Source organism: Gymnoscopelus braueri (assembly GCF_963280865.1).
Source record: "Gymnoscopelus braueri genome assembly, chromosome: 8".
NCBI lineage: Eukaryota > Metazoa > Chordata > Actinopteri > Myctophiformes > Myctophidae > Gymnoscopelus > Gymnoscopelus braueri.
The window spans coordinates 22298068-22324566 of record NC_137609.1 but is presented as its reverse complement, the minus strand read 5'-3'; the positions used below and the strand labels follow the sequence as shown (position 1 = coordinate 22324566).

Below are 26499 nucleotides of genomic sequence, written 5' to 3'. Positions count from 1 at the left end.
ACTGCGAACAACCAAATTATGTTTTTTCATCTTCGAAAAGTCATGATCTTTTTGTTCTTCGTCATCTTCCTCTTCATCGACTTCTTGTAGTCATCTTCATCTATGCTCGGACCCTTTTAATTGTCACTTGTTGCTACATTTTCTATTTATAATTGAGCCATTTGCATGTCCTTCTCTCAGGATGACAGATATGAATAAAATACCCTGCTAGCTAAGCGCTATAGAGCCTCACACAAATCTACAGTCCCCCAGATACTGTATCGGCTACCAGACAGGAATCAACGGGCCGTGGATCTGATGTGGAACACAGAGCCACAGAGACGATCAGGAAATCACGTCACCATGCACAGGATATCCTCTTGAGGCCTTTGCCTTTTTCATGCACCTCCTGACTCTACTGGAAAAACAGGGCTTTGCTCTGTTATGCTGAGAAATGTTCCAGGATATTGGATTGTGTTAGAAAGAGAGAGAGAGAGTGATTGTGCGTGCGTGCGTGCGTGCAACTGACTCATTTCTCAGTCTAAGGTAGAAAGCAGTGCAGATCCGAGTGCAGAAATCATCTTACAACAGGATTCACATGTGATTTATTACACGATCATGTCTCGCCAATCACAACGTAAGAAAGGTCAGGCATTGATAAATGTGGTGTTTGATAGCAATAGTCATTTGAATATCAATAGAGGCTTCGTCCCTAGAGTTCAGAACACAGAGAAGTGGAATACCGTCAAGAATAGAAACTTATAGAGACAGATATTTTTTATCTCAAGTCAAACCAAGTAACAAGTGGCATTTAAGGAAGTCAGAAGAATGTGGTGGAGATAAATCGCTCAGTTCTAGCCATCAATGACACTTTCAGAGAGATAAACAAGATAAATGAAAACCTGAAACTTGCACTACATAAATCAAAAAGTTTGGCTAAATGTTGTGTTTTTAGTCTTGAACAGCCTACTTGCCAAACACAAGTATTAACGTTTTACATTTTGAAGTGATGAATGAGGTCCTATCTCCTTTATACAGCCTCCAGTTGTGACTGTGTTTGCCACGGCTCTCTGGCTGCATCTGAACATCGTTATCCAGCGCAATATTGTGCAGCAGAACCACACAGGCTAGAATGATGTCGCACACTTTCTCTGTCGTGTACAGCAGAATTCCCCCCGCTGATCCAAAATAGAGCCGTCTGCCCTTAAGCAGCCTGACATAGCCTGTGTGCTTATTTGTGCATGTAATGGTTGAACCGGCGCTCCTGCTCCGTCGCAGGGCGCTCCAGTGGGGTTGCTAGGTATTCCATGAGGGGATAATCTTTCTCACCTAGTACATGAATCACACCGAAATGTTTTAAATATTAATTTTGCAGTTACGGGTAGTGACTCACTGAGGAGATGACTCCAGTTTTTGCACTGCACCCTCCTGAAGACGGGTCCCTATACTGCTGTTTAGAAATATTAAGGAGTCCGACAGCGGTGTAAAGTAACTAAGTATATTTAAGTACTGTACTTAAGTGCACTTTTGAGGAATTTTTACTTTACTGGAGTATTTCCCATTTTCAATACGTTTACTTCTGCTCCACTATCTCAGAGGCAAATATTGTACTTTTACTCCACTACAATTATTTGACAGCTTTAGTTACTCTTTGGAGATTTAGATTATTATCACAAAACATACATTAACCACTTCAGCCCTATATATATTTCTGCCATTTGAAAATAGCCGATCTACAAGCTCACAATTTTGAGCTTGTAGATCTGCTGTTTTCAAAAGATTTTTAGACATTTTGAACTTGTGAAATGGGACATTCTGCACAATGAGTGCTTTTACTTTTGGTACTTTAAGTACATTTTGATATCAATACTTTTGCACTTTTACTCAAGTAAATTTTGAATACCTTACTTTTACCTAACAGAGTATTTCTACACTGCAGCATTGATACTTTTACTTAAGTAAAAAATGTGAGTACTTTTTCCACCACTGCTGTCCGAGTCATGCATCCCCCCAGACCATCAGGCTACCACATTTTGGATAGATCGCCCGGAATCACAAATTACCTGAACGTTTATGCAGTGATACTTTTTTATGATTGATAGATGCAGAATCTTTTATAGATACTGGCGCACATGGGTACAGTCGCACCAATCACATTAAGAAACCCAGCAGTCTCATGAAATTGTCCCTTAATCAAGGTTTGCCGAGCATCATTGTACGGAAATTGAATACAGTATATTGGTGAGAAAAGGACCTGCCAACAGTGCTGGCATCGTTCTGGTAATGTTTGGCTGTCATATTATACCGGACCTGTCTCCAATCTCCTGCTGAGGTCCCGCTGGCCAAAAACCCCAATGTGGAGAGCACCTGCACTGGCACAGGTATGGCATTCGAGTGTCAGGTTTCTCTCCTTAACTGAGGTTCCAAATTGAAAAAGCAATTTAATAGCCACTCAGAGCTCTCCATGAGCATATCCCTGCTGTCCTGAAGAAAGGTCTTACATATGGGTTTTCTAAAAGATCCAGATCTGGCATTGTCGATAAAATCTGATGACTGTCAAAGATATTGTAGGAGACTGATTAAGTATCTATCCTACCTCATTGAAAATATGTTACATTGTTTTAAATTGCTATGTATTTATTGTTTTTATTGCATGTAATTACGTCACCATTTAGCACTGTTAATTGCAAACACTTTGGAAACACCTGTGTTTTGTTTTGGGGATATACAGTATGACACAGAGTAGATGTAGGTCTTATATAAAATAGAACATTTTGCTATAGGTTACATATTTTGAATATATGGCTCCATACAGTATGCTTACATAGATGCCTTTCAGATCCTCCAACTATGCTGCACTGCAAGTCCCCGCTGACGCAAACACTTGCGTACAAGTTGAGACTTGCGAGATTTTATTGTCGGCTATGTAAAATTGACAACAAATTGATACATGCCAACCATTCAGTCGTTGGAAATGACAGAATGTGCGTGTGTGTGTGCATGCCCACACACAAGGGAGGATTTGTGCTAGGTCCAATACTGTTACAGACAGGGAAGAGCGAGTCAAAGGTGTGTGTGTGTGTGTGTGTGTGTGTGTGTGTGTGTGTGTGTGTGTGTGTGTGTGTGTGTGTGTGTGTGTGTGTGTGTGTGTGTGTGTGTGTGTGTGTGTGTGTGTGTGTGTGTGTGTGTGTGTGTGTGTGTGTGTGTGTGTGTGTGTGTGTGTGTGTGTGTGTGTGTGTTGCATACATGTGTGACGGTGCCCTGTATTATGTGTAGTTTGCTATTATGTATGTGTGCATGCAGACACCTACAGTACATACATTCTCTAATTGTTCAGAATTAATTAGGCATTATAATTAATGTACTGTGCAGTGTTATGAAAGTTATATAATACACACACAAATGTGGTGAACCCCCCCCCCCCGGAATCTCCCCCTATTCTCATTCTGTTTAACTAGCTAACTATATTTGGGACAGTTAGAATTGGACATTGATGTTTTTGGCTAACCAAAATAGAGAGCACAGCAGTGTGGTGCAGTTAAACTAGAAAATGATTTTTAAACATTTTTTGTGGATACTAACCGGCAGTTAGTTTGGACTTCTGGAAGCTGATTTTGGAAGGCTATGGCTCGGACCCGACCCATGAGCTGAACTTGTCACGAGCACAATTATGCTTGTGTTTTGACTGGCAGGAAGGATGCCTTTTAGGAGCACTCCAGTGCATCGGACACTGGCTGCTACTCAAATGCAAAGTCTGCACTAGTCTGCACTCTGCAATAATGCTTTGGGACTGCTTAGCCAATGATGATGAATGACGAGAAGAATGTGAATGCCATTGTGTGTGTGAGGTGTATTCATCTTTCATAGCTTATGCAGTCAGGCTGGGAGGAATATTCTGGAGTAATGACATCTCGTAACAAGCCTGACTTTTGTAGCCATGTCTGTGGTCTGTGTCAAAGGCGTATTGGATCATTTTGGATATTTCAGATGAAATCTCAGGGCTGCGGTGGTGTGTGTGGTCTTTTTGGATCTTATTGGTTGATATGAATCTCCTCTGCAGCAGCCGTGGCTGCTGTCCATTGTGCTGACCAGCAGTTCGAGTTTGAGGTAGCATAATTGCTGCAAGGATGCCTGACTTTTACCCATGATGGATGGGGGTGTGTGTGTGTGTGTGTGTGTGTGTGTGCGCGTGCAACTGTGCGTGCGTGTGTGCGCGTGCAACTGTGCGTGTGCCTGCATCTTGTCTTGGTCCAAGAGCTAAAGAAAATGAATGTGGATCTTCTCAGTGGATAGTCTCACTCTACCAGATTCAGTGATGTAAAATCTTAACCAAATCCTGATTTATCAAGAAGGTGTAGCACCTCACAACATGGCGGCTCCATCCATTGAGCCAGGTGGAAAGGTGGCACCATCTTGTGAGAGTCGCCGTAAGTACTTTCAATGGTGTGACGTCACGTTTTCTTTCTCCATACTTGGTTGCAAGCCGGTGTCATATGGATTGAAAATAGCCTATCTACAACGTCACTTGTGAGCCTGTAAATTGGCTATATTCGGTGTGTGACACGAGGCACAACCAAGTATAAATCAAGGAGGCCTATAACTCTTTTAATGGTGCACATACAGTGCTGTGTTGTTCTTTCAATCCACAGGAGTCTGTGATGAGACAGAAATAAATAGTTCTGTTATTTCCTGTTTGGTAAGTGTGCATGATGTTGGAACTGTGTCATAAAATCTGAGCTGAATTACACATTTTACATTTACCCCCAACCCCCCGTGGAGCTTACAAATTGCTGTTTGGAACGCTTTTTAGCAGCAAGACGCTACCAGCGCTAGCTCCATGTTCCAGCTGACAGCTTACTCTGGAGCTAATATTCTTCCCAAGTCTAAGCCTTACAGGTATGTAAGAGCCAAATTATATACGACGTCTAAAACTGCCTTAACCTTAAAGGTCAGCTTAATGGTTCTCATTCCCCAGTCCTTACCCCTTTAATTCCAACATCCCTGCTTTTATTGTGACAATTTCTTTTGCCATTTGTTCCAGTTCAGTGGACACAGCGGCAGTTTCATCCATTGCCTCCTGAGCAAAATTGGATAACATCAGGTTTGTCTTCTCAAATGAAGTGAGACTAAGGATATTAAGTCTACTCTGCAACAAACAGCATGCTAAATGGCAGTGGCAGTGAATGTCTATATATGGATATTCCTCTCGATGTTTGTTTGGTTTAAGTCTTCAAGCCTGTTGCATTGTAGTGCAGTCTTGGCATCATTGTGTTCTCTCTGCTTTAAAGCAATGCTGGATGCTGCCAAAGTTGTTGCTGGCTTCTGAGCAGTCTGTCTGGCCTGTCTTACTGGCTGCTGCCAACTCTGGAGGCCATTGTTGAGCAGTGTGTTCCACATTGCTCTGAGGACAGATATGGATTGGGTTGTTATTCTCTGGTATTGTCTTCACTCTAAAATAAATACTGCAGCTGAAGCCATTAACAGACGACATGAAGTGGTGTGGTAGCTTTTCTGTCGTTGCACCGGGAATTGAATTAATGTAGTATTCTTGTACCAGCTGCTAGAAATCTTTGACAATGTTGATCATGCTCAGCAAGAAATCGAGCAGAAATTGTGTACATTTGGCCACGACTTAAGGTTCAGGGAAAGTTCGGTTATATCTTTGTGTATGTTGGACTTAGGCCTGCTTAAGCATTTATCTGTATCCACACTAGTAAGTCCACTCAATGTAAATATTATAACTCAAGTTTGCCAGCAGTCTGCTGCTGTACCACTTTCCACTCTGTTCCAGGATCCAGGAAGTGGAACATATGTGATTGGCTTGGTGGCTGGTAGTGAATTAAAGGGTGCGTTCGGAAATTGCGCACCGGAGCGCACTCGCCTATTAGTTTGTATTGGCCAGTGCGCTCAGTGTTTTAATTATTGCTAAATGCAAAAAAATATTTTGAGTGATATTGCACCAAATTATATACACAATATATATTATAGCCCTAATATACAGCAAAGAGAGGATGAAATAGAAGTGTGTGTGTGTGTGTGTGTGTGTGTGTGTGTGTGTGTGTGTGTGTGTGTGTGTGTGTGTGTGTGTGTGTGTGTGTGTGTGTGTGTGTGTGTGGGGTGTGTGTGTGTGTGTGTGTGTGTGTGTGTGTGTGTGTGTGTGTGTGTGTGCGTGCGTGCGTGCGTGCGTGCGTGCGTGCGTGCGTGCGTGCGTGCGTGTCGGAGAGCTGTCATGGTGGACGTTTTTGGAAAGTTTAATGCCCAAATCTGTAGCCTAGTAATACCTAGATTTAATCTGTAGCATTGCATGTACTGTACAGCACTGCAGGATTTGAGATGCTGGCTACAGTGACCTCAGTAAAGAATTGTAGGCAGTGACATTTTAGCCCCATTGAATTCATGAAACTTGCCGCATAGAAGCATCAAGACTAGAGTACCGATACCGATACCAATTCTGATACCCACAACTTGTGTATCAGTCGATACCGAGTACTGATCCTATACCAGTGTGTAATTTAAAAACAATCTAGGACAGTGGTTCTCAAACTGGGGTCGAGGGACCCTTGAGTGTACAAATCCATTTGTACACTCTCAAGAGTTATGGGGGTCCTTGAAATAGAAAAGGTTTGAGAACCACTGATCTAGGAATCGATTAAATGTCATTAATGATTGTTAAAGTGGAGCTACAGGTTAGTAAAATAATCATGTAAATAGTACATTAAATTAAATGTCATCATGTGATAAATGACTTGGTGTCGGATCGGCACAGACTGGCATACTCGCCGATACCGATACCAGCATTTTAGGGAGTATGGGAAGCTTTTCCGATACTGTTATCGGAACAACTCTAATCAAGACTGAGACTGATGCCTACAGCCACAAGAGTAGAACTGTGCTCCTCCATCATTTCATTTCACTAGCTTCAAATGTGTCATTGAAAATGTTTGGCTTGTAACATCATTCTCTCCACCTAGATATAAATTTCCAGCACCATAAGTCAACACAGTTTTACGGCACACCTCTTGGCAAGTCCCTGAACTGGTCTTGGGTGTTTGTGTGTGCATGTGTACACGCAACCTGTGTCTCTATTTTCCCTATACAAAGAAACTATCCATGTTCTCTTAGTGTACGTTATTTCTCTTGCCATGTTTCTTTCCTTTAGTTTTTGCCCCGATTTGTCAATTGACATTGATTAATTGCAGTTGAACATTACACATACAGGAATATAAGTGAAAGTGTCTCCAAACTTTATAGCGCCACCAGCAGGCAGATTTTTGCACAACATTTTTTTTTTATCACAGATTTTGTCCAAACATCATGCAAATCGGTACACATTATGTCTATAGTCATGTCATCATGACAAATGACTGAATTCTGAACATTGCTGGCCCACAATAACCTACATGACCTGGCGGAGAGCACTTTTTCTAGTTGGACATCAATCTTTATTAGCACCAGTGAGTGTTGCTCAGTTTGCAAATGTTTGCGCTGTGTTTGTTGTAGCACAGACTAAGGTGTGTGTGTGTGTGTGTGTGTGTGTGTGTGTGTGTGTGTGTGTGTGTGTGTGTGTGTGTGTGTGTGTGTGTGTGTGTGTGTGTGTGTGTGTGTGTGTGTGTGTGTGTGTGTGTGTGTGTGTGTGTGAAGAGGCACTTTCTGGCTGGTGCTGATTGCAGCAGTACCATGGGAAGTCAGATTTGTTAAGGCTTTGGCACTTTCTGTCTTTCTATCCACACACACACCCCTCTCTCTCTCTCTGCGTCCAGTTTGTGTAAACCAATTAAAATAGTCTCAGGGAGGGAAGTTGATCAGACTCTTTTGATTACACTCCCAGCCTCAGCTCCCCGTCTCTTCAGAAGCTTAAATGCCAGCAGGCACTGAGAGACAAGAGAAGGTGTAGCTGGTTAAAGCTACCACTGTACACTGTAAGTTAAGAGCACTTCAGCAAAAACAGAGAGCTACTGTGGGAGATTTGCCAGGCTTATCCCCCCCCCCCGTATGGGTAAATACAACCGTTGAAAACTAGGCTTTCATCAGACTGCTCAAAATTGTTGACCAGCAGTTGTCCTAAAGTTACAATAGCCTACTCACTCGTAAATATTACAGCAGCCTAGCCTACACTGAATGTCACATGATAGAACAGCAGCATGAATAGAGTATCTAATGCGGTTGGATGACATGATGATTAGGCTGACGAAAAAGCCCTTCCAGTTGCCTATATCAATATATCAATATAGTGTATCTAGTAAACAGTATATATATATATATATATATATATATATATATATATATATATATATATATATATATATATATATATATATATATATACATACATATATATATACAACTTGTATATATAAATATACACAGTACTGAAAGGATAAAGTAAAAACTCTGTACTTAAATAATAATTAAATTATAAAACAAATCTCACAATTATTGCTTTCCATTTTCACTGTCATTCAGTTTTTAGAGTGCCGGAGTGGTGTAGAGTAGACGGACTTATTCAGCCGTTATTGCTCACCTCAGCCAAAGTGCTATAATTTGTTATCTGCTACGGCAGAGCTTATTCACTTTTATCTGTGAATTGCTTATGAGTTTCTGTGGAATAATGTTCAGCCTCTCATTATAATTTTATCTGGCTTACTGTGTTCATGTACTTGCAGCCAAACTCTGTCCTAATATATAAAATCCTAGTGAATAAGACTAGCGGTAAGTCCTTATCTGCTATGGTAGAAAATTAGGTTGTTGAACGTGGTATCGTTTATTTAACATTTGTTCATATGGCTTTTGTTTTTGGTGAACACATGGCACTGTTCAAAGTGGATTTCAAAGTTCAATAGTAATTTATTGTCATAGTTTTTTCGGTTATTGCTTTTATTGATTGAAAACTGGTGAATTGGCTGTTAAAAGGTATGACAGAAAGCAAATTCTACTAATGCCTATTACTATATACAGTAGTATGTCCAAGTGCAGCTTGAAGCTAGGCCAAACAAATACACCTGGTGACCATATAATATCGTCATTGTTAGGTGGAAACCTTGTATATTCAAAACTGTTACTTTTCAGGAAATGGAAAATGAAACCTGTGTTCCAATGGATCCAATGTAGTTATTATCTAGCCACAAGCTCTTGTTAATATTCAATATTTATAAAACCCACAGACACACTTAACCACTTTCACTTTGTAAATGTCTCTAAAATAGCTACAATAGCACATCTTGTAGGTCGGCTATTCTTGCATCTTTTGCGTGACACTCTTGTATGAGGGCATTCATTTACGAAAAAAGTTTAAACATGGAGATACAAGGTTTCTGCCCAACAGCAAGGATATTATATGCATTTCTTTTACCATAATCCGGCATTGCAGACTTTATTATAGCATTTAACAGGGAAATATCAATTGAACCTGAAAACTCGACTAGAAATATTTTGCAAGGTACAGTATTGGAGCTACAAGCATGCACAGGTTGCCTCAGGCTCTGAATGACGCAGTATAAATCATTTGTTTCAAGTTCCAGTTACAAAATAATAACAGGAATGAAGGCTGTTGAAGAGTGAATAATGTTGTGCAGTTTTATCTTCCCTATCTCTCACGCGGACACACACACACACACACACACACACACACACACACACACACACACACACACACACACACACACACACACACACACACACAATCTGATGAAATAAGGAATTTGTCTCGCCATTGTTTGTCAAACAAGCAAAAACATATCATGCATAATTTACTCCAGACGGTCAATTGCTTTGCGGGCTTAGAACCACACACAAACCTAGCACAATAGGGGCCCCTATCATAACTTTGTCACTTATTTTCCACACTGACAATGCATGTCATGTCGAATTATTTGCATTGGACGAGTGTGGGTGGAAAGGCCAAACAAGATTAGTTGGCGTAGGCTATGCACTTACTTTGCCTGCGAGAGAAATTATGGTTTGGTGAGTCAGTGCCAGCTGCACACCCACCAGATCCATTATCCTGCAGAGCCTGGCCATGGAGTTAACGCTGAGTCACGCAACATGCATACTGAGGCACAGGACATGCTGCCTTGAAGTGGTCCTTGGGGGTGGGGGGTGGGGGCTTTATATACGTATGTCTGTATCTTAACCACATGAAAATCGACGTACATTCGGAGGAAAAAGGAGATCTACAGTATAAGCTAAAAACACGTCGTAACGCAAGCTTGTTTATCTGCTATTGTGAGCTTGTAGATCTGCTTGTAGATCTGCTCGGGACCCTGGTCAACTGAAGTATTTTGGTTTTAAAGGAGTCAAAAATTGACTTATTTTCTATCAATTACACACCCCATGGAGCCTTGAATTCCTGGAGATTGTTTTGTTTTTGTCGCATTCCTAAGCCAATAATTTGATGACAAAAACAAAAGAATCTCCACAAATTCAAGGCTTCATGGGGTGTGTAATTGATAGAAAATAAGTCATTTTGGGTGAACTACTTCAAGGGGTTAATCTGTGGTTAGTGCCAACATGGCTCACAAAACCAATTTATTTGCTGCGTACCGTTAGAAGATGTTAAATAAGATACGTATGTATCCATTGAAGAAAGGACGGCAGACTCTAAACCTTCCTGCCTTCCCGCCCTTCTTGTTAGAACAGCATTTCACAAGGTATCGACATGTCATTACTGTCATTACGTGGCAGTTTCACACCTGCCCTGTCCTGTGACACTTTGCCATCAAGGCTGCGACTGGGCCTCCTCACTTACTGTAGGTGTCGCGCGGTTGGCCCACCTGCTTCTCCCCGAGGGGGATTTCACACAAGCAACGCTTTGGTTGGCAGCAAATCCAGAACTGTACAAAAACAAATCCCTCCTTACAAAATAACCCACTAAGACCTGAAGAAGCATCTGTGTCATTTTTTGATTTGAGCTAAAAAGCATTATTTTACACTTTGGCTATTCAAAAATAGCAGATATACAAGCTCATAGCGCGGCACCGAGTGCCGCGCTATGAGCTTGTAGATCTGCTATTTTTGTGAAAATGTCAATTTGTGCAAATCTTTGAATATATATATTTTTTAACGAACATTTGTAACTCAAATCTTTTGCTTCTGGGGGTCCCTGGAACAAAATATTTTGAGATGGGGGTCCGTGGTCAAATACATATACATTTTGGGGTCCTTGACATGAAAAGGTTTGAGCACCACTGACATAGCAACATTTTTTTTTTCAAGAAACTATTAGGATTTAGAAGACATTTTGTGGAATCGGAACCTCAGGCCTCAATGGGTTAATGCAATTGATTTGTTCCATGAATTTAGCCTTGGACGGCACAGTACAGTACACAGTCTCCCAGCGGCAGATGAGTTGTTGCATCGATCGTTCTCCTGTCAAACCAATATGGGCTTAGCCCGTCTGCGTAGAAAAAATAATATCTCTCAATATTGGAGTTGTGGTCGTATCGTGTTGGTTGCTTTTCAGAATCCAATCTTCTCTATGAAGAGAAATCTGTTGTCTAGAGGTTGTGTGTGCTGACAGGCAAGGTTGAACTTCATGTAAGTGCCGCTACTTGACGTTTTTTTTTATCTTGACCTCTGTGTTTCTGTGCTCAACCTTCGGTGGCCCTGAAGGTAAATACTGTATAAATGGAGCGGAGATACACTTCTCTATCATGTCTCCACCACTTTATCCCCAGAGGGTTCAGTATAGCTACAGCATGTTGTGAGGTATGTCATTCATTGCTACAGTATATCATGTTCCCTCGCAACATTAAGTATATACAGTCAACACCTGTCACATCACTGTTTGATTTAACCACTCAACATTTTCAAAATGGTGAAAAGATCAAACATTTTGCTTTGTGACTACATTGTAATGTTTTTTTTGTTTACAATCAACACATTTACATGAAAGGAGTTGTCATGTCATATGGTTTCTTTATGTATAGGATTAAAAAAAAAGGTTTCAACTAGTGCTGGTATGCAAATCGTAAAATTGTCAAACCTTTCTATTGTTGCAATGCTTGTGAATCTTTTTTTGTGGGAATGACTAGCTTTAAAACCTTTAGCCATATTTAAACCCTAATTAATCATGAATTTGATACTACAACTCTTGAAGTTGCAGTGTGAGGGAGATTTAGCAGCTGAATAAATTCAGTCTTAACACCTGGAAGCTGTCCAACGTAGCCACAGTCTTGCACTGTTGACCACTAAGCAGACCCTAGAGCAGTTTTGGAAGTGCCCCAGAGCACTTATTCACATCCTGCCTTGACTTTTGAAGCTGGCCTGTGGTAGTTTCACACAGAAACCTTGTTACAAGCTAATTATTATCAATTAGTGCCAGTGCTTGTTCCGCTTGGAACATGTGTACCGTTGGCCTGTTTTGGAGGATCACTCATCTGATCCACTTCACACTCGACACTGCACTCCCTTGGGTCGTCAGCGATACACCCGGCAAGTGCGAAGTCGATCAGATTAGCGTTTCACGAGATGCGCGGGCCTGTTTGGAACAGGCTGGTTCTGGTGAACCGCTCATCAACTCAGCAACTTCGCACTCGACATTGCACTCCCTTAGGTCCTCTGGTGTGAAGTTGATCAGATGAACGGTTCTCAAGATACGTGAAAGACAAACAATACATACTTTAGGTGTGTTTCATTAGGCAGCTGCCACCTTAAGCTGTCATAAACACGAATACATATTCATCGTTGTTTACGACCACTGATGCGAGCAAACAGGCAAAATTAATGTGAAGTTAAGTTACAGTACAAATAATATGTAAGCTGTGAAATTACATTTGTTTATTATTGTCCTCTTTTTTTGGCTTTTACTGTACTATTAGCTTATTCTCATATTGGTGTCCTGTATTGTTGTGTGTAAGTACATTTTTATATCAATAGTTGGTTGTTGAATGAAAGCAATATGGGCATCTTTGCACCTTTCCCTTATCTACTGTGTATCTGCTCTGCCATTTCTAACTGTGGTGCAGATATGTGTAGACTCCTTTGTCCTTGCTATGTCACTCTATAAGTGAAAAAAAATTGATATAGCTATTGCAGCACTGAAATAAAGTGAAAAAAGTACTTACATTCTTCCAAAGGGCTCATACAGCGCAGTGGTATTATAACACAACCTGAGGAAATGCTTGCTTCCTTATGTTCTAATCGCTTGCACTCTCTCTCTCTCTCTCTTTTTCTTTCTCTCTCTCTCTCTCTCTGTCTCTCTGTCTGTCTCTCTCAACTCCTCAGAAGGACATGACGCTGCAGCCGCAGGAGCCTAGCAACAACCAGGCAGGACCGTTGCACAAGACTAGGCCTTCCTCCAGGGTCCCCAATGGCCTGAGCCTGAAGCCCTGCAAGGACAACCACCGCCTCCGCCACCACCGACCCTCGGACCAGGAGAACAACCCCCGTCTGGCGCACGTGAGGGGAAAGAAGAAGAAGAAGCACCATCTTCAGAGGAAGAACACCACGGTATGTGTTGAACTCTCTTGCATCTTTGCCTCGCTGCTACAGCACTGAACACCCCCCCCCCCCCCTGCTTTCAAAGGCTGTTTCGAATGTGATTCGTTCAATTAATAGCCTTGTTTGGATTAGCTTTATCTTGAAAGGCCAGGATGGTATATTTCTTGTTGTTGCTGTTCAGTCTACGAGACTCTGAACTGAGAGTGGGCCTATTGTAGCTCCTGCGAGGGTGTTTATAGTACTAAAGATCAAAATGATGTGTGGAAATGTCACAGAGGTTTTCCACTGCCCACAGACTCACTTCTCACAGCTATGACCCAGTGGTTGTCCTGATTAACAGCTCAAGCTTGTACAGAGGCACTGAACAGGAAAGAAAATTGAACTCCTGTGAACGCCACTGTTAGCAGCGACTCACAAAGTGAATGTTTCCTTGCAACGTCAATTAGAGAGCAAAAGTGAATAGGTTGTGTAATTGTTTGCTGATCATTAGCGGAAGAAGAGGATGTCTGGCGGGGCAGAATACATTCAAATGTAATCTTCAGAGGTTAATTAATGTTAGGCGTTCAGACATCTCTTAGCGGCATCTGCAATTAGGTCACAATAGGCTGATGCGTGCCGTGCATGCGGTACACGTACGGTGATGTCCCGGTTTGGCCGAGATTGTCCCGGTTTCATGCTGGGTGTCCCGAGACCTGACAAACAATGAATCTCATGTCTTGATGAAAACAAACCCCCTATTTTTTAAATCGAATTGAAGTGATTAAGGGTCCTGGTTTGGGTTTTTGAAAATATGGTCGCCCTGTTAGTTACAGGCCTTATGGGAGCAACAATGACACATCACACTCCACTCCTGTCGTGTCAGGGTTGACACACTGTCACCAGTTATTGATTCTTGTGGTCATTGTCAATGAAGTGGTGCTGTTACTTGGAACAGATTTATCCGGTACCGCTGTTGGATTTTGTGGATCGTTTGAGTAATAATTGAGATGTTTCCAATATCGGCTCACTCTGGGACAGTTGCATTCACCACTTTTTCAGGCTGTTTGTCAGACTCTTGTTACTAGTAGATAAAGTTAATTTCAAATTGAAAAGTGTAATGCCGAAGACATGAGCAAGGATAGTGTGCATTAGGAAAACCATTGAGTAACATCACAAAGAAAGAACTACCCATAGCAACCAACTTACAGTGGGGTTGAATGAGCAGACATGATTTAGGCATAGTTATTTTTTACACAGGACAGAATGATAGTAGTAACACAAAAAGCATGCAGTTAAAATGTGAGACTTCCATGATATTTCACTTCATCTGCAGCGGTTTTTGTTTTGTTAGTTCTTCAGCAGTGATGACAGCCTTCCTGTTTCAGTACGCTGATACTGCAGTGTGAGAACAGATGACACAATAACTATGTACATAATTCATTCATTATTTAGTCACTCAAGTCTTTCCTTCCGCTTCGAGGGACTATGTACAGTACGCATTGTATTCAGTTAGGTGGAGAAAAAAAAAGAGGAAAAAGATTTAAGATGACAACTTGAGACATTAAAATAGCAGCATCCTGTCCGGGAGCTGTTTAGATTAGAGACCATCTAGGCTGTGAATGTATAGGTTGACTCTACCTGTATTTGCCTGTCTGCCACATCTTTCCGTGTGTGTGCCGTCTGGATAATGCACACAGATGGTGCCACCTGCCAGTTTCTAGGATGTCTGACACCTGCAGCAGCACATGAAGCCTGATATATATTCTGTTGCGCGCCGGTGTCGCATTCAGAAAATAGCAGATCTGCAGGCTCACGATGCGTCTCACCGCGATGCGTCGTGAGCTTGTGGATCGGCGATTTTCAGCATGTGACACCTTCATCAGACGAAGTATAAATCAGGGTTAATATTGTGCATGTGCATGAATAAGTGCATATACACTACTGTGTGTGTGTGTGTGTGTGTGTGTGTGTGTGTGTGTGCGCACGCTCTCGCGCGCGCGTGTGTGCGTGCACGTGCAGTACCTGTGCTGCCGTTTTCCAAGTACTGTAATTGTGAACATGATTGTATGGATACCACACTCATGCTAACAGATGTATGTGTGCGTGTTAGTGCGTGCAAGTGGTGTTAGTTAGGAGCTGGTGTTACTGCTGGTGACGGAAGGGTCTTTCTTCTCTGCTGTCCCTACGGCCTAGTCAGCCATCCATGTCGCACTGATATGGACAAGCACAGCAGCTGTCAAAATCAGGGGTCTGTGTCGAGACACGGATGATACATGATACGCAACACACGTTGCGCCCAGAGTGAGAGACCATGTATTTTCTCTCTCTCTCTCTCTCTCTCTCTCTCTCTCTCTCTCTCTCTCTCTCTCTCTCTCTCTCTCTCTCTCTCTCTCTCTCTCTCTCTCTCTCCACCCCTCAGTCACTCGCGCAACAACCCCCTCACACACATGCACACAGTAAAATCCTGAATCTTATTTTAACTTTGAGACCATTATGGGTACATTTTTTCTTTCACTCTCAGAGTTAAATCAACACAAATCCAGATGTGACGCCCACCCACAAACTGTATTAGTAGTAGTCTGACTTGGTGACATGTTAAATCATATGGCCATGGTATCAATATCATCGATGCTAATGTCTAGTGCAGTGGATCCATGTCAAGTTTTAAGTCGTTCAAGTCAGATGCTGCTGATGACAGGATAGGATAACAAAAAGGATAGCAGTTATAGGGGCTTTGAGGGCAAATTAGCCATACAGCCTGCCATTTTGATTTACTTCACCACGTCCCATTAATGCAAGATTGTTTTCTCTGCGAAGTAGAGAATTCACACATTGACCCCTGATGTGCAATAGCTAAACTGCAGTATTAGCATAATTGAAGAGATCATAATTTGGTGCCCTTTTTTTGCAGCTTTCAAAAGGGAGTGGAATGTGATTATAGTGTTATCTTCCAGAACCACAATGCTTTCCTTTGCAGTTTGACTATTATAAATCACCATTAAAGCATTGTCCTCCCACATGGTTACATTGTAAGTATTTTCACCATGTAGCTAAGACACATGTCTAGTGTTAGAGGCAATGATTACTGGGGTTGGAGTAATCATTGTCAGCCCTGCTGTGTTGTGTGTTTGACTAAATAACTTGAGTCGACCAGGTTTTGGCGGATGCAGGGAATCAGGACTCCCTTTACTTTGACCTTAACCAGTTAAATAGATGAATAGTGAAAATAGCTGATCTAGCTGCTTGTAGATCTGATATTTCTTTTGAAATTGTTGAAATGTTTTGCCTATACAGTACATGCCCAAAATAGGGTTGTCAGGGTAAATATGGTTAAAGGAGGAGGGAGGAGGGATGAGAATGAGAGCTTAATTCTGAATAAAATGATGAGCTTAGCCCCCATGCTCTCCTCCTCCAGCCAGTTTACAAACCAATGTGTATTTTGTCTGTTTTTGGCACTGACCCAATGTACTGAAAAACTCCAAGAGAGACTGTAGGCTCTCAGGGGACATGATGGGAAGGAATTCTTTATGAGTTCCCCTGACATATTACCTTACTATGGGCCAATATATTGCCTGTGCGTGTGCCCGTGTGCACGTGTTGTATTCTACCTATTTACTTATTAATTTAGTGTTCACCTGTGAATATATTCATAATTTATTTTACCACACTGTTTAACATTCATGCCTTTGAATATGTAGCCAAAGCTATAAAGGCTCTACATCTCACATTGTTTTCAAAAGATTTGACCTGAGAGCTAGGTCACTTGGGGAATATCCAGCTAACCACGAGGTTGTGCAGCTGGAGGTCGTTTATGTGTCTGTGTCATAGGAAGCTTAAGTGGTTATAAACCACCAAAGTACGTAATCATATGCATATACATGCGCAAACACATAGAGATGAGAAATCACGTGTGTGTGTGTGTGTGTGTGTGTGTGTGTGTGTGTGTGTGTGTGTGTGTGTGTGTGTGTGTGTGTGTGTGTGTGTGTGTGTGTGTGTGTGTGTGTGTGTGTGTGTGTGTGTGTGTGTGTGTGTGTGTGTGTGTGTGTGTGTGTGTGTGTGTGTGTGTGTGTGTGTGTGTGTGTGAGAGGGAGAGAGAGATTGAAGAGCTCAGCATATTATATCCCTGGGGAGCTGCATAAGGTATTTGAGGAAATGTGCCATTCAGGCACTGTGCATGTGTTCGTCTGTGCAGTACCTATATTGTAGCTGTTTATTACAAAGTGCATTCAAAAAGAAAGAAGAAAAGAATGCCCCCACACACACACTGTGTTGGGACATTTCCAGATATGATGTCCGCGTAGGTAGCACAACAAGGACTCGAGGTTGTACCGAACGATAGTACCTCCCATTGGTATATTGTTGGGTTTTCGTCCAGTTTCATATCGCGCCACAGGAATCGGAGGAATGGTATGTCTTCTTGTACCAGTCTAACCTGATGGAACATACCTTTGATGTCGCTACTTGTGGCTATGGGGTATTCTCTGAATCGGAGTAAGACTCCTAGTAAACTGGCTCCTAAGGTAGGTCCTGGAAGAAGGTGTTCGTTCATGTTATGATTATCGTATGTGAATGAGCAGTTGAAAACTATCCTAGGTTTCGAATTGTGGACTGTTAGATGATGGGGTATGTACCATGAATAGGTACTTTTATTCGCTTCTTCCGCTGTTATGGGGGTGATATAGCCTGCTTCTAGTAGTCTGTTTGTCGCCTTTGAATAGGTTTCCGCATGCTCTGGTTCTTTAGCTAATCGTCTCTCGGTACTACGGAGTAGGCCCATCACCGCGTTCATGGGGGCACTGAGCGGTGGGAGGTCCTCTCTCCACAGTAATGGGGTGGCATACCGGTTGATTCCGTCTTCCATTACCCTAGTTTTTCCCTTTTCGAGTATGAGGATCGCTTGGTTATCCTGTGTTGATCTTGTAGTGAGCTTCTCACTTCGGAATGGTAGGGCTTCTAACTCCCATATCTTCACTGCCAGACGATATAGTTCTATGGGGTCACCTGTACCTCTCTCGTTTGGTGTAGTTAGAGATACAGTTAGGCATTGTTGTGGTTGGCGCCGGCTTTCCTTTAGGGGTTTAAATTGGGCCCCTTGTAGAACCCAGCCGAGTCTCGTATGTATGGCTGTCGGTCCTCCTCTACAACTTTCTTGCATTTGTTTATCCTCCGGTACTATCAGTAGGTGGTAGTCCGATCCGATGAGTAGTCCAGATTGTGCATCCCTTATCTCTGATAGTGGCAAGTCTCTCAGGTACTCATATTTCCTCTGTATTGCTTGAATTGAGTAGGTGTGACTATTAAGTCTGAATGCCTTTGTCGTCAAGACTTTGCTTATATCAAATACCTTGTCGGGTTGCATCACGGAAGCTACTGAGAAGGATACAATATGTCCTTGGAAGGTTTGTGAATTGTTGACGGTTCAGAGAGTTACGGTAGTGGCTGTCCCTTGCAGGTCTAGTTGCTGGGCTGCACTGCGCAGTAGGAGGGTACGTTCTGCACCGTCATCCAAGACTGCGTATGTCCTATGGGTCTTATCCCCATTCCTTAGAATAACCTCGGCGATCTTAACCGAAGCAGTATACTATGGTCCTTCCACAGTATACTATGGTCCTTATAGAGTGTGCTATGGCATAGAAGTTGCATTCTTCCTTACGCTTTTCCACTGAGGACTCGGTTCCGAACCTTCTGGTGTTAGAGTTTGTTTGGGTGTTATGTAGTATCTGACTCGTCCTTGGCTTATAGTTGGACCATTGGCCCTGCGAGGGTTGCCTGCTCCTAGAGTCGTATGATCTGCTATTACCATATCTATTCCTGGTGTCGGCTATGTTTGCTCCTTGTCTAGTACTTGTATCACTAGACGTCCTGTCGTAGCAGTAGGTGCTCCTTATTTTGACTGTATCCTTTACAAAGTCTGCAAGTTGGTCGAATTCTGCTTCTACGCCGTGTCTCTGTTTGTATTCGTACGCCTTTTCCGCCCACTTGGTAGCGACGGACTCTGGTAGTCTTTTGATAAACAGTCCTAGGATGTCGTGCATATCCATGGATTGATACGCTGGGTCGGCCTTCAGATTACAGCGGCACTGATTTATGAAGGATGAGAACTCACGTAGAGCCTTGTAGTCTCCTTCTCTCACATAGGACCATTTCCTGACTGCGTCCTTTACTGCCTTAGCGATCACGTGTCGGGAACCGAATTCGCTTTTAAGCTGGTTCATAGCGCTCCTATAGCCTATGTCACCGAGGGGATTGCTTCTACAGGCAATTACAATATCTTGTGCCTTTCCCGAGGTGTACTGTTGCAGGTAGGTTAACTTCATGTCGTCTTGATCAGTTACGTCTGCAATAGGGATTACACTATTACTCCAGGTCATGGCCTGGTTTGCCTCCTGAGGCTTTGCCTCCTGGAGGGTGGGTATGACGGGGGAGATAGCCTGAATCAGGATATCCAGCTTCCGTTCTAGCCTAAGTAGGCGGTCCTGTATCTTGTCCAGGATGTCGTCCTCCACGGACTCTAACGTAGTAGAATCATTGACTCCCATGGTAGTTGGGCTAAGGAATAGTGAGGACATCTGTGAATTTAGCATAATATTGCCTGGGGAGGGTAATAAGCTTGGGGGAGCTGCTTGCAATCCGGATTTCAGAAGGACCAATGTTGAGATTAAGTAGTTTGTAGGACTGTTCGTATCGAACGAGTTTGTAGGACTGTTCGTATGGGTGGATAGCTGATAGCTGGTTGCCCTGAGCGCCGTCGGTCAGAACGGTAGCTAGAGTAATCAAGGCTGGTAAGCGAGTCAGAAGGTTGGGTAAATGGTTTGTAAGGCCTTTTACTCTTTCTTTGTTAGTTACACTTATTAGTTACTGAACTGAAGTATCTCTGATCTGGCTTATCTGGCGTTGACTCAACCTTATATAGCAACAGGATGTACTCGCTATATAAGGACGACCCTAGAGCATAGCCGTTTCATTTATCATCCATATATTGATATTAGGGAAGGCTCCTGTATAAGGGGAGCCTTCGCAACACACTGGACTGTGTTTTTTTTTTCTTTCCTTCCTAAATGTTTGTTCAAACTAATGGTGCACGTTTATCAGTGAGTCTTGAGCGTGGAGTTTGTTGGTGCAAGGTTCCTTTTTGGATGGATGTTTCCACTGGGCGACAAGACAAGGACTCTGCTCAGTTCTGGGGGGGGCGGAGGGGGGGCTCTATTCTGTTCACTGATGTCTGAGTGGTGTGGCCTGTGGCGCGTGCTGCTCTGTTGTGCATGTGGCACTGCTGAACAGAGGGACATGCTGCGAGGCCCATCTGCTCCGCTCACTGGCTCTGGGAGAGAGAGAGAGGGGGGGGGAGCAGGGGGTGCGAGGTCAGAGATGTAGTGAATGTTATCCTTCTCAGTTATTCCCGATATGACGTGTTGTGAGTTTGTAGATTGCTTATTTTTTCCCAACATCGTTGTACGACGAAGTATAAAATGGGCTTCAGTAGTTAATCAGGCTGATCAATTATTTAAATCAATTTGTTTATTCGTTGAGCGATAATTTAACTCTGATGTATTTGGTTCCATCTTTTGCGCTTTTACGCAGTAAAAAAAACACTCATCTGTGTGTCTTTTTGAATCTCAGTGTCGCAAGTCTCCCATAACAAGCTTAGTCGCTAAGCCAATACACAATATAAAAGAAAAACATTGCCCTGATTGTCAGATAAGATGCTAAATCCATTGAAGTGGTGCCGTGGTTATAGGGTGGATAATTGTTGCTTTCACAGCACACGGTTTACAGCGGCAGGAACAAATCTAATTCAATCGTAGCGGCTTGTGTTTTTGTTTTAATCTTTTTTTTTTGTATTATGTCTCATGGCAACTATCGGTAAACATTTCAGGGCATCTGTGGTTTCATCATGGCTTTATGTATGCGTGTGTGGTGTGTTTGTGTACTGTGCATGTTCTATATCGTTGCTGTCGGGCAGAAACCTTTAACTCCATATTTCAAAATGAATGCCCTACTTCGTCATACTACAGTGTCACACAAAAAGTAGCAAAAATTGCTGATCTACAAGCTCACAACATGTCGCATTGCGAAACGTTGGGAGCTTGTAGATCAGCTTTTTTTGTTACTTAAAAAATAAAAGTTGTCTGTGGGTTTTATACATTGACCAAATGAAAAGAGCTTGTGACTAAATAACTATATTGGATCCATTGGAACTCAGGTTATTTTTTCCCATTTCCTGAGAAGTGACTATTTTGGACATACAAGGTTTCCACCTGAAATTGACAATATACTAACCTCTATGTATTGTATGTATGTATTTGTATTGTATGTATGTATGTATGTTTAATGCAGGAAGAAGAAAAAAAACGTGTGCGACTTGAGTGTGTATTTGTGTGGAATGTGGCAGCGTTGCTGAGAGGAGGTACAGTACTGTACAGTATCACTAGTCTAGTCTGTCCGCTGTGGTGACAGGTGTCAACACTGTTACTAGGCTGTCTGTCACTCAGTCACACATCATTCTGCACTCTTACACTGTCATTCATACTGTAGTAGCTTACGTGTTTGTTGACACACGTTTTAATTGGTCTCCTCACCCAGGCTAATTTGACCTGACAAACATTTTAATTGGTCTCCTCACCCAGGCTAAGTTTACCAACAACTCCTGCTGCTGTTTGACATGAGTCTAACCTACAGTTATCATGTCTTTAAAAATGTCTGTTCACATCCCTGCCTGCCCTACTCTCACAAACCTTTTCTCTTTTTTAAGTGTCACTTAATTCTTCTTTTTTTTTTACCACTTATGCCTTATTTTATACGTCGTCTTACAACGGTGTTGCTTGAAAATATTATGTGAAAATGTGCGCTAATTTCCGGATTAAAAAAAAAAGTTGGACAAAATAGGGACAACCGGTTGAAAGTGGTAAGAGCTTGCCTCCCTGCTGCCTGTGCATCTGAATCTCTCTATTTGTTTATTTGGTAGGGACAGTGCACATTAATGAATACTAAAACATGATCATGAATTACGATTAGGTGTATATATGCCGAATTTTCCATAGAGCTGTAATTTCCATCCGCACTCCCCAAAACAACTGAAGTGTCTCTGCTTCTCGTCAGCAGCGGTGAAAGTGGCTGCACACCAGACGGACAGATGGACAGACTGGCCAGACATGACAGACCCTCCCCCAGCGTCTGAGCCATGTTGCCCGCCGTCCAACATCATGCCCGTCACCACTCTCAACAGCCCTCAACAGTCTATTTACACAAATTAAATGGCGACACTTTAAAACCAAAGTGGCTGCCACTTAAGACCCCAAAACAACCCACCCCAGAGTCCCCGCTGTCAGTCAGCCTTTCTGACTAGCTTGGGGGCTTGGGGGGGGACAGTCCTGGAGGTGTGTGGCATAAGAGGCTTTTTTTATTATCAGTGCTGTCCAGCCAGTGCCTTCACCACCACTGTCAGACTTAGAAGTGTAATCCTATCGTGTGTGTGTGTGTGTGTGCGCGCGCCTCGCTGTCTACACGCGCAGCCCCGAGATGAAGCGGGGTTCAGGATTGTTCAAAGCTTTGACGAGTTGGAAGTTTGTTTTGTTGTTTTTCCTCCCCTTATAGGAGGTGTAGGAGGATAGCTCATACAGTACCTGCACACACACGCGCACGTGCACACACAAACAATCCGCGCACACACAAACACAAACACACACACCCTCCAGATAGATGCCCAAGGCTCTAGTCTCCACTGGATTGAAAAACAACTTTCTGAAAGTTTCCTTTCCCTTCACTTTGTGTGTGTGTGTGTGTGTGTGTGTGTGTGAAGGTGTGCAGATATATATGGAAGTGTGGGTGTATGGAGCGTATACTAAATACTAAATGAATCACTCAATCTGCCTAAATCCAGACTCGGTAAGATAGAGTAGCATTTTATAAATACTAGATATCAATCATAGTGTTGGCTTTGTCAGAGTGCCCGTTGTACCCGTCTGTCTCTGTCCGTTTTTTGCCCATATGGAGATGTCTGTTTCTGCCTGTCTACCTGTGTCCATTTTATGCCCATATACTGTATGGAAATATCTGTATCTGTCAGTCCTTGTCCCTTCTACCTGATGTCATCAGTATTGCCCACATATTGGAATGCCCATATATGGGCATATTGTGTGTATCGGCGGTTCTGGACAACTGGATATCCGAACCACTCGATGGCGGGCACCACACTCCCTCGAGTCCTTGCTGCTGCGCTCGCCAAGTCAATCGGTCCCATATAGGCACATGACCATATATGGGCATAGCGGTCGGATCTGTGGCTCTGGACAACCGGATCTCTGTATCTGTCAGTCCTTAGGCATTTTGTGCCCATATATGGAGATAGCTGATGTCATCAGTATATGCCCATATATGGGCATGCCCCCTTTTGTGCCCATACTATATGGGCTATATGACTGATTTGTTTGCGGCTGATGCCATTACGACACATTAAGGTTAGACAACAACACACTCCATATTTAGACATAGCTGCATTGGGAACGCCTGATATGGTTATGGCTAAGTCAGAGTGACTCAGCCATAACTCAGTTAATGGGAAGTCCGCCCGCCTGCCGGCCGGCCCTTCCATTGACCAATTTTAATATAAGATACTGTATATACAGTAACTAACCTTAAACCAGCTCAATTTCAAAGATAGTGGTCTGGCCATATTGCCATATTGCCGACATACACACACTTGCACGCACGTACACGCACACGCACGCGCCCACACACACACACACACGCCCACACACACACACACACGCCCACACACACACACACACACACACACACACACACACACACACACGCCCACACACACACACACACACACACACACACACACACCTGGACCGTTCTCTAAGTGGCGGAGTAATAGGTTTTAATAAGGTGTATAATTGCTATGACCCTATTCTCCATCTCCACTGCTCTTGATGCAGCCAACAGACCAGTGAGCCAACTGCTCTGTGAACATCAATTAACTGAATCCACATTTCCTCTGGCCAAGATACATACACAGTAAAGTCCTCTGTGTTAATTTAACTCTTGAGAGTGTACAAATGGATAAAGTAACTGTGAGATTTTACTGTGTACTAGGACATAGGCTTACATCAGCTAGATAAGGAAGTGTGTGTGTGTGTGTGTGTGTGGGGCTGTGTGCGCGCGTGTGATTTTCTTTTTTACAGCTCCAATTTTGTCCTGCTCTCCACATTGTCGTCTCTATATACAAAACACGGTCCAGGAGCGCAGGTGCCGGTCAGGAAAACAGTAGTATTTATGGGAGCACCGAGGGCCCAGCCCGGGGGGCTGACCTTAATGTGTTTAAGGGTTTTGCAGCATCTAATCCGCTTTAAAAGTGGAAGATAGCAGGGGCCCACATTTACCCAGCGTATGATCCCACACCCTCCCTCCCCCACCCTCCATCAGCCTGCTCTCCTCCTCACTTCCCACCAGCCTGAGTCTTGGCTGAGACCTGGCCAATTGTCATTTGGTTGTGACCATGTTACATACGCTATTTTTTTTTAAAGAGTTTGAAAGGTTTTGAAAACTTTCACCTATAATGATACGCCCAAAATATGTACAATGAAAGTGATTAAGTCTGTCTGTGGATTTTTACAAATATCTAACCAATGAAAAGAGCGTGTGACTAAATAATAACTTTAAAAAAAAAATCCATTCTGTTTTCAGAATTTGTTTTGGACATACAATTAAGGTTTCAACCCATCAGCGATTATATGCATCTTCTCTCTCTCTCTCTCTCTCTCTCTCTCTCTCTCTCTCTCTCTCTCTCTCTCTCTCTCTCTCTCTCTCTCTCTCTCTCTCTCTCTCTCTCTCTCTCTCTCTGCTTCTTTGCCCATTTTTTTTTTTTTTTCATGGTGTTGGGCTGCTGCGAGCTGCAGGTGTGCGGCTGATCCACTGCAGCTGTGAGGCTGGTTCAGGAGTCTAAGCAGGACTCCACTTGAATTGATCTGCTGTCTTGAAGAAGCCCCTCTTTAAGGCTTGACTGTTGCAGGCAGGCCAGGATTCTCTCTGGTCTTCACACACCGACCTCAACAAGTCTCCTCAGTAGGCTGCCGGCCCCCGCCAGCTTCTTCATGTAGCGAACACGTATGTTTGAACCTTTATCATCGCTCTATCATCACTCCGGCCTGTTCGTGGAAATCAACTGCGTGTTATTTGCTTGATTTAATGCGAGTGAGTGCAGGACATGTTGAGTGAAAGAGTGTGCAGAGCAAAAGTATCTTCAAGCTCCAGCTGCCCCAGAGAACACACTCTTTTATGAGTCAGCGGTGAAGCTCTGAGAATTTGTTAACCATCTGTGTTAGAACTATAATGAGCAGTTTAATTTCCCTAAAATAGCCAATGTTAAGATGGATTAAAGGCAGCTAAAGACAAGACGTTTCATCCCTTTTGAATCCTACCCACACATTGTACTTAGCAGTGCAAATTCAATGAAGAATTGTGGATGAAATGCAAACATGAAAGTGAGCAGCTTTTAGTTTTCGACTTTTAAGAAATATGTACATTTAGAGTTTCCTCTTGTGAACCCAGCCAATTGTGCTCGTATGGATGCCTGGCCAAGCGGGAAGCACCGTGGAGGATTCAAACCCCTGGTCTTCACAGTGGTGTACAGGAACTTTACACCTACACTGTATACAGTATGCCACCCAAATGCCCTCATTGGTGTTTTGCCTTGGCTGCGAACATACGACAAACTTTCCCTAATCATCAGCTTTGCAACCTTGCTTGCATCCTTGGTGCGTTTGACAAGGACTCTTTGCTGAGACTTCAGAGGATAACTCATCATTGCTGTGATGTTGGAAGAACTCGTAAGGTTGACAATTTTCCTTCTTACACCTGAATTCAAAGTTGACACACTGTATAATAAGTAACTTAAACTCAATGTGACTCTATTAACTCAATGTGACTCTATCGCCTGTAAAGATTCAAGTCGCTACACGACAAACAAAGTTATGCAGACATTTTCCAAGACACAAGGTCTTTAATCTGACCGTTGTGTTGTGCTTATCAGCCATGCAGCAGCAGCTCAAGTCTTACATTGTGCAGGTCATGTCCTAACTCTGTCTGCACTGCAGTTTT

General features: G+C 42.9%; 1 protein-coding gene across 3 annotated transcripts in view; it reads left to right on the top strand.

Moving 5' to 3' along the window:
* Positions 1-26499, top strand: part of auts2a (activator of transcription and developmental regulator AUTS2 a) — a gene marked incomplete at its 5' end in the record, with an annotated part of 386388 nt that overhangs the window by 78318 nt on the left and 281571 nt on the right. For all 3 annotated transcript variants that reach the window (XM_080434942.1, XM_080434943.1, XM_080434941.1), the window contains one exon: positions 13201-13425. In XM_080434942.1, coding sequence (XP_080291068.1) covers positions 13201-13425 — 225 coding nt within the window. The remainder of the gene's footprint in view (positions 1-13200; positions 13426-26499) is intronic.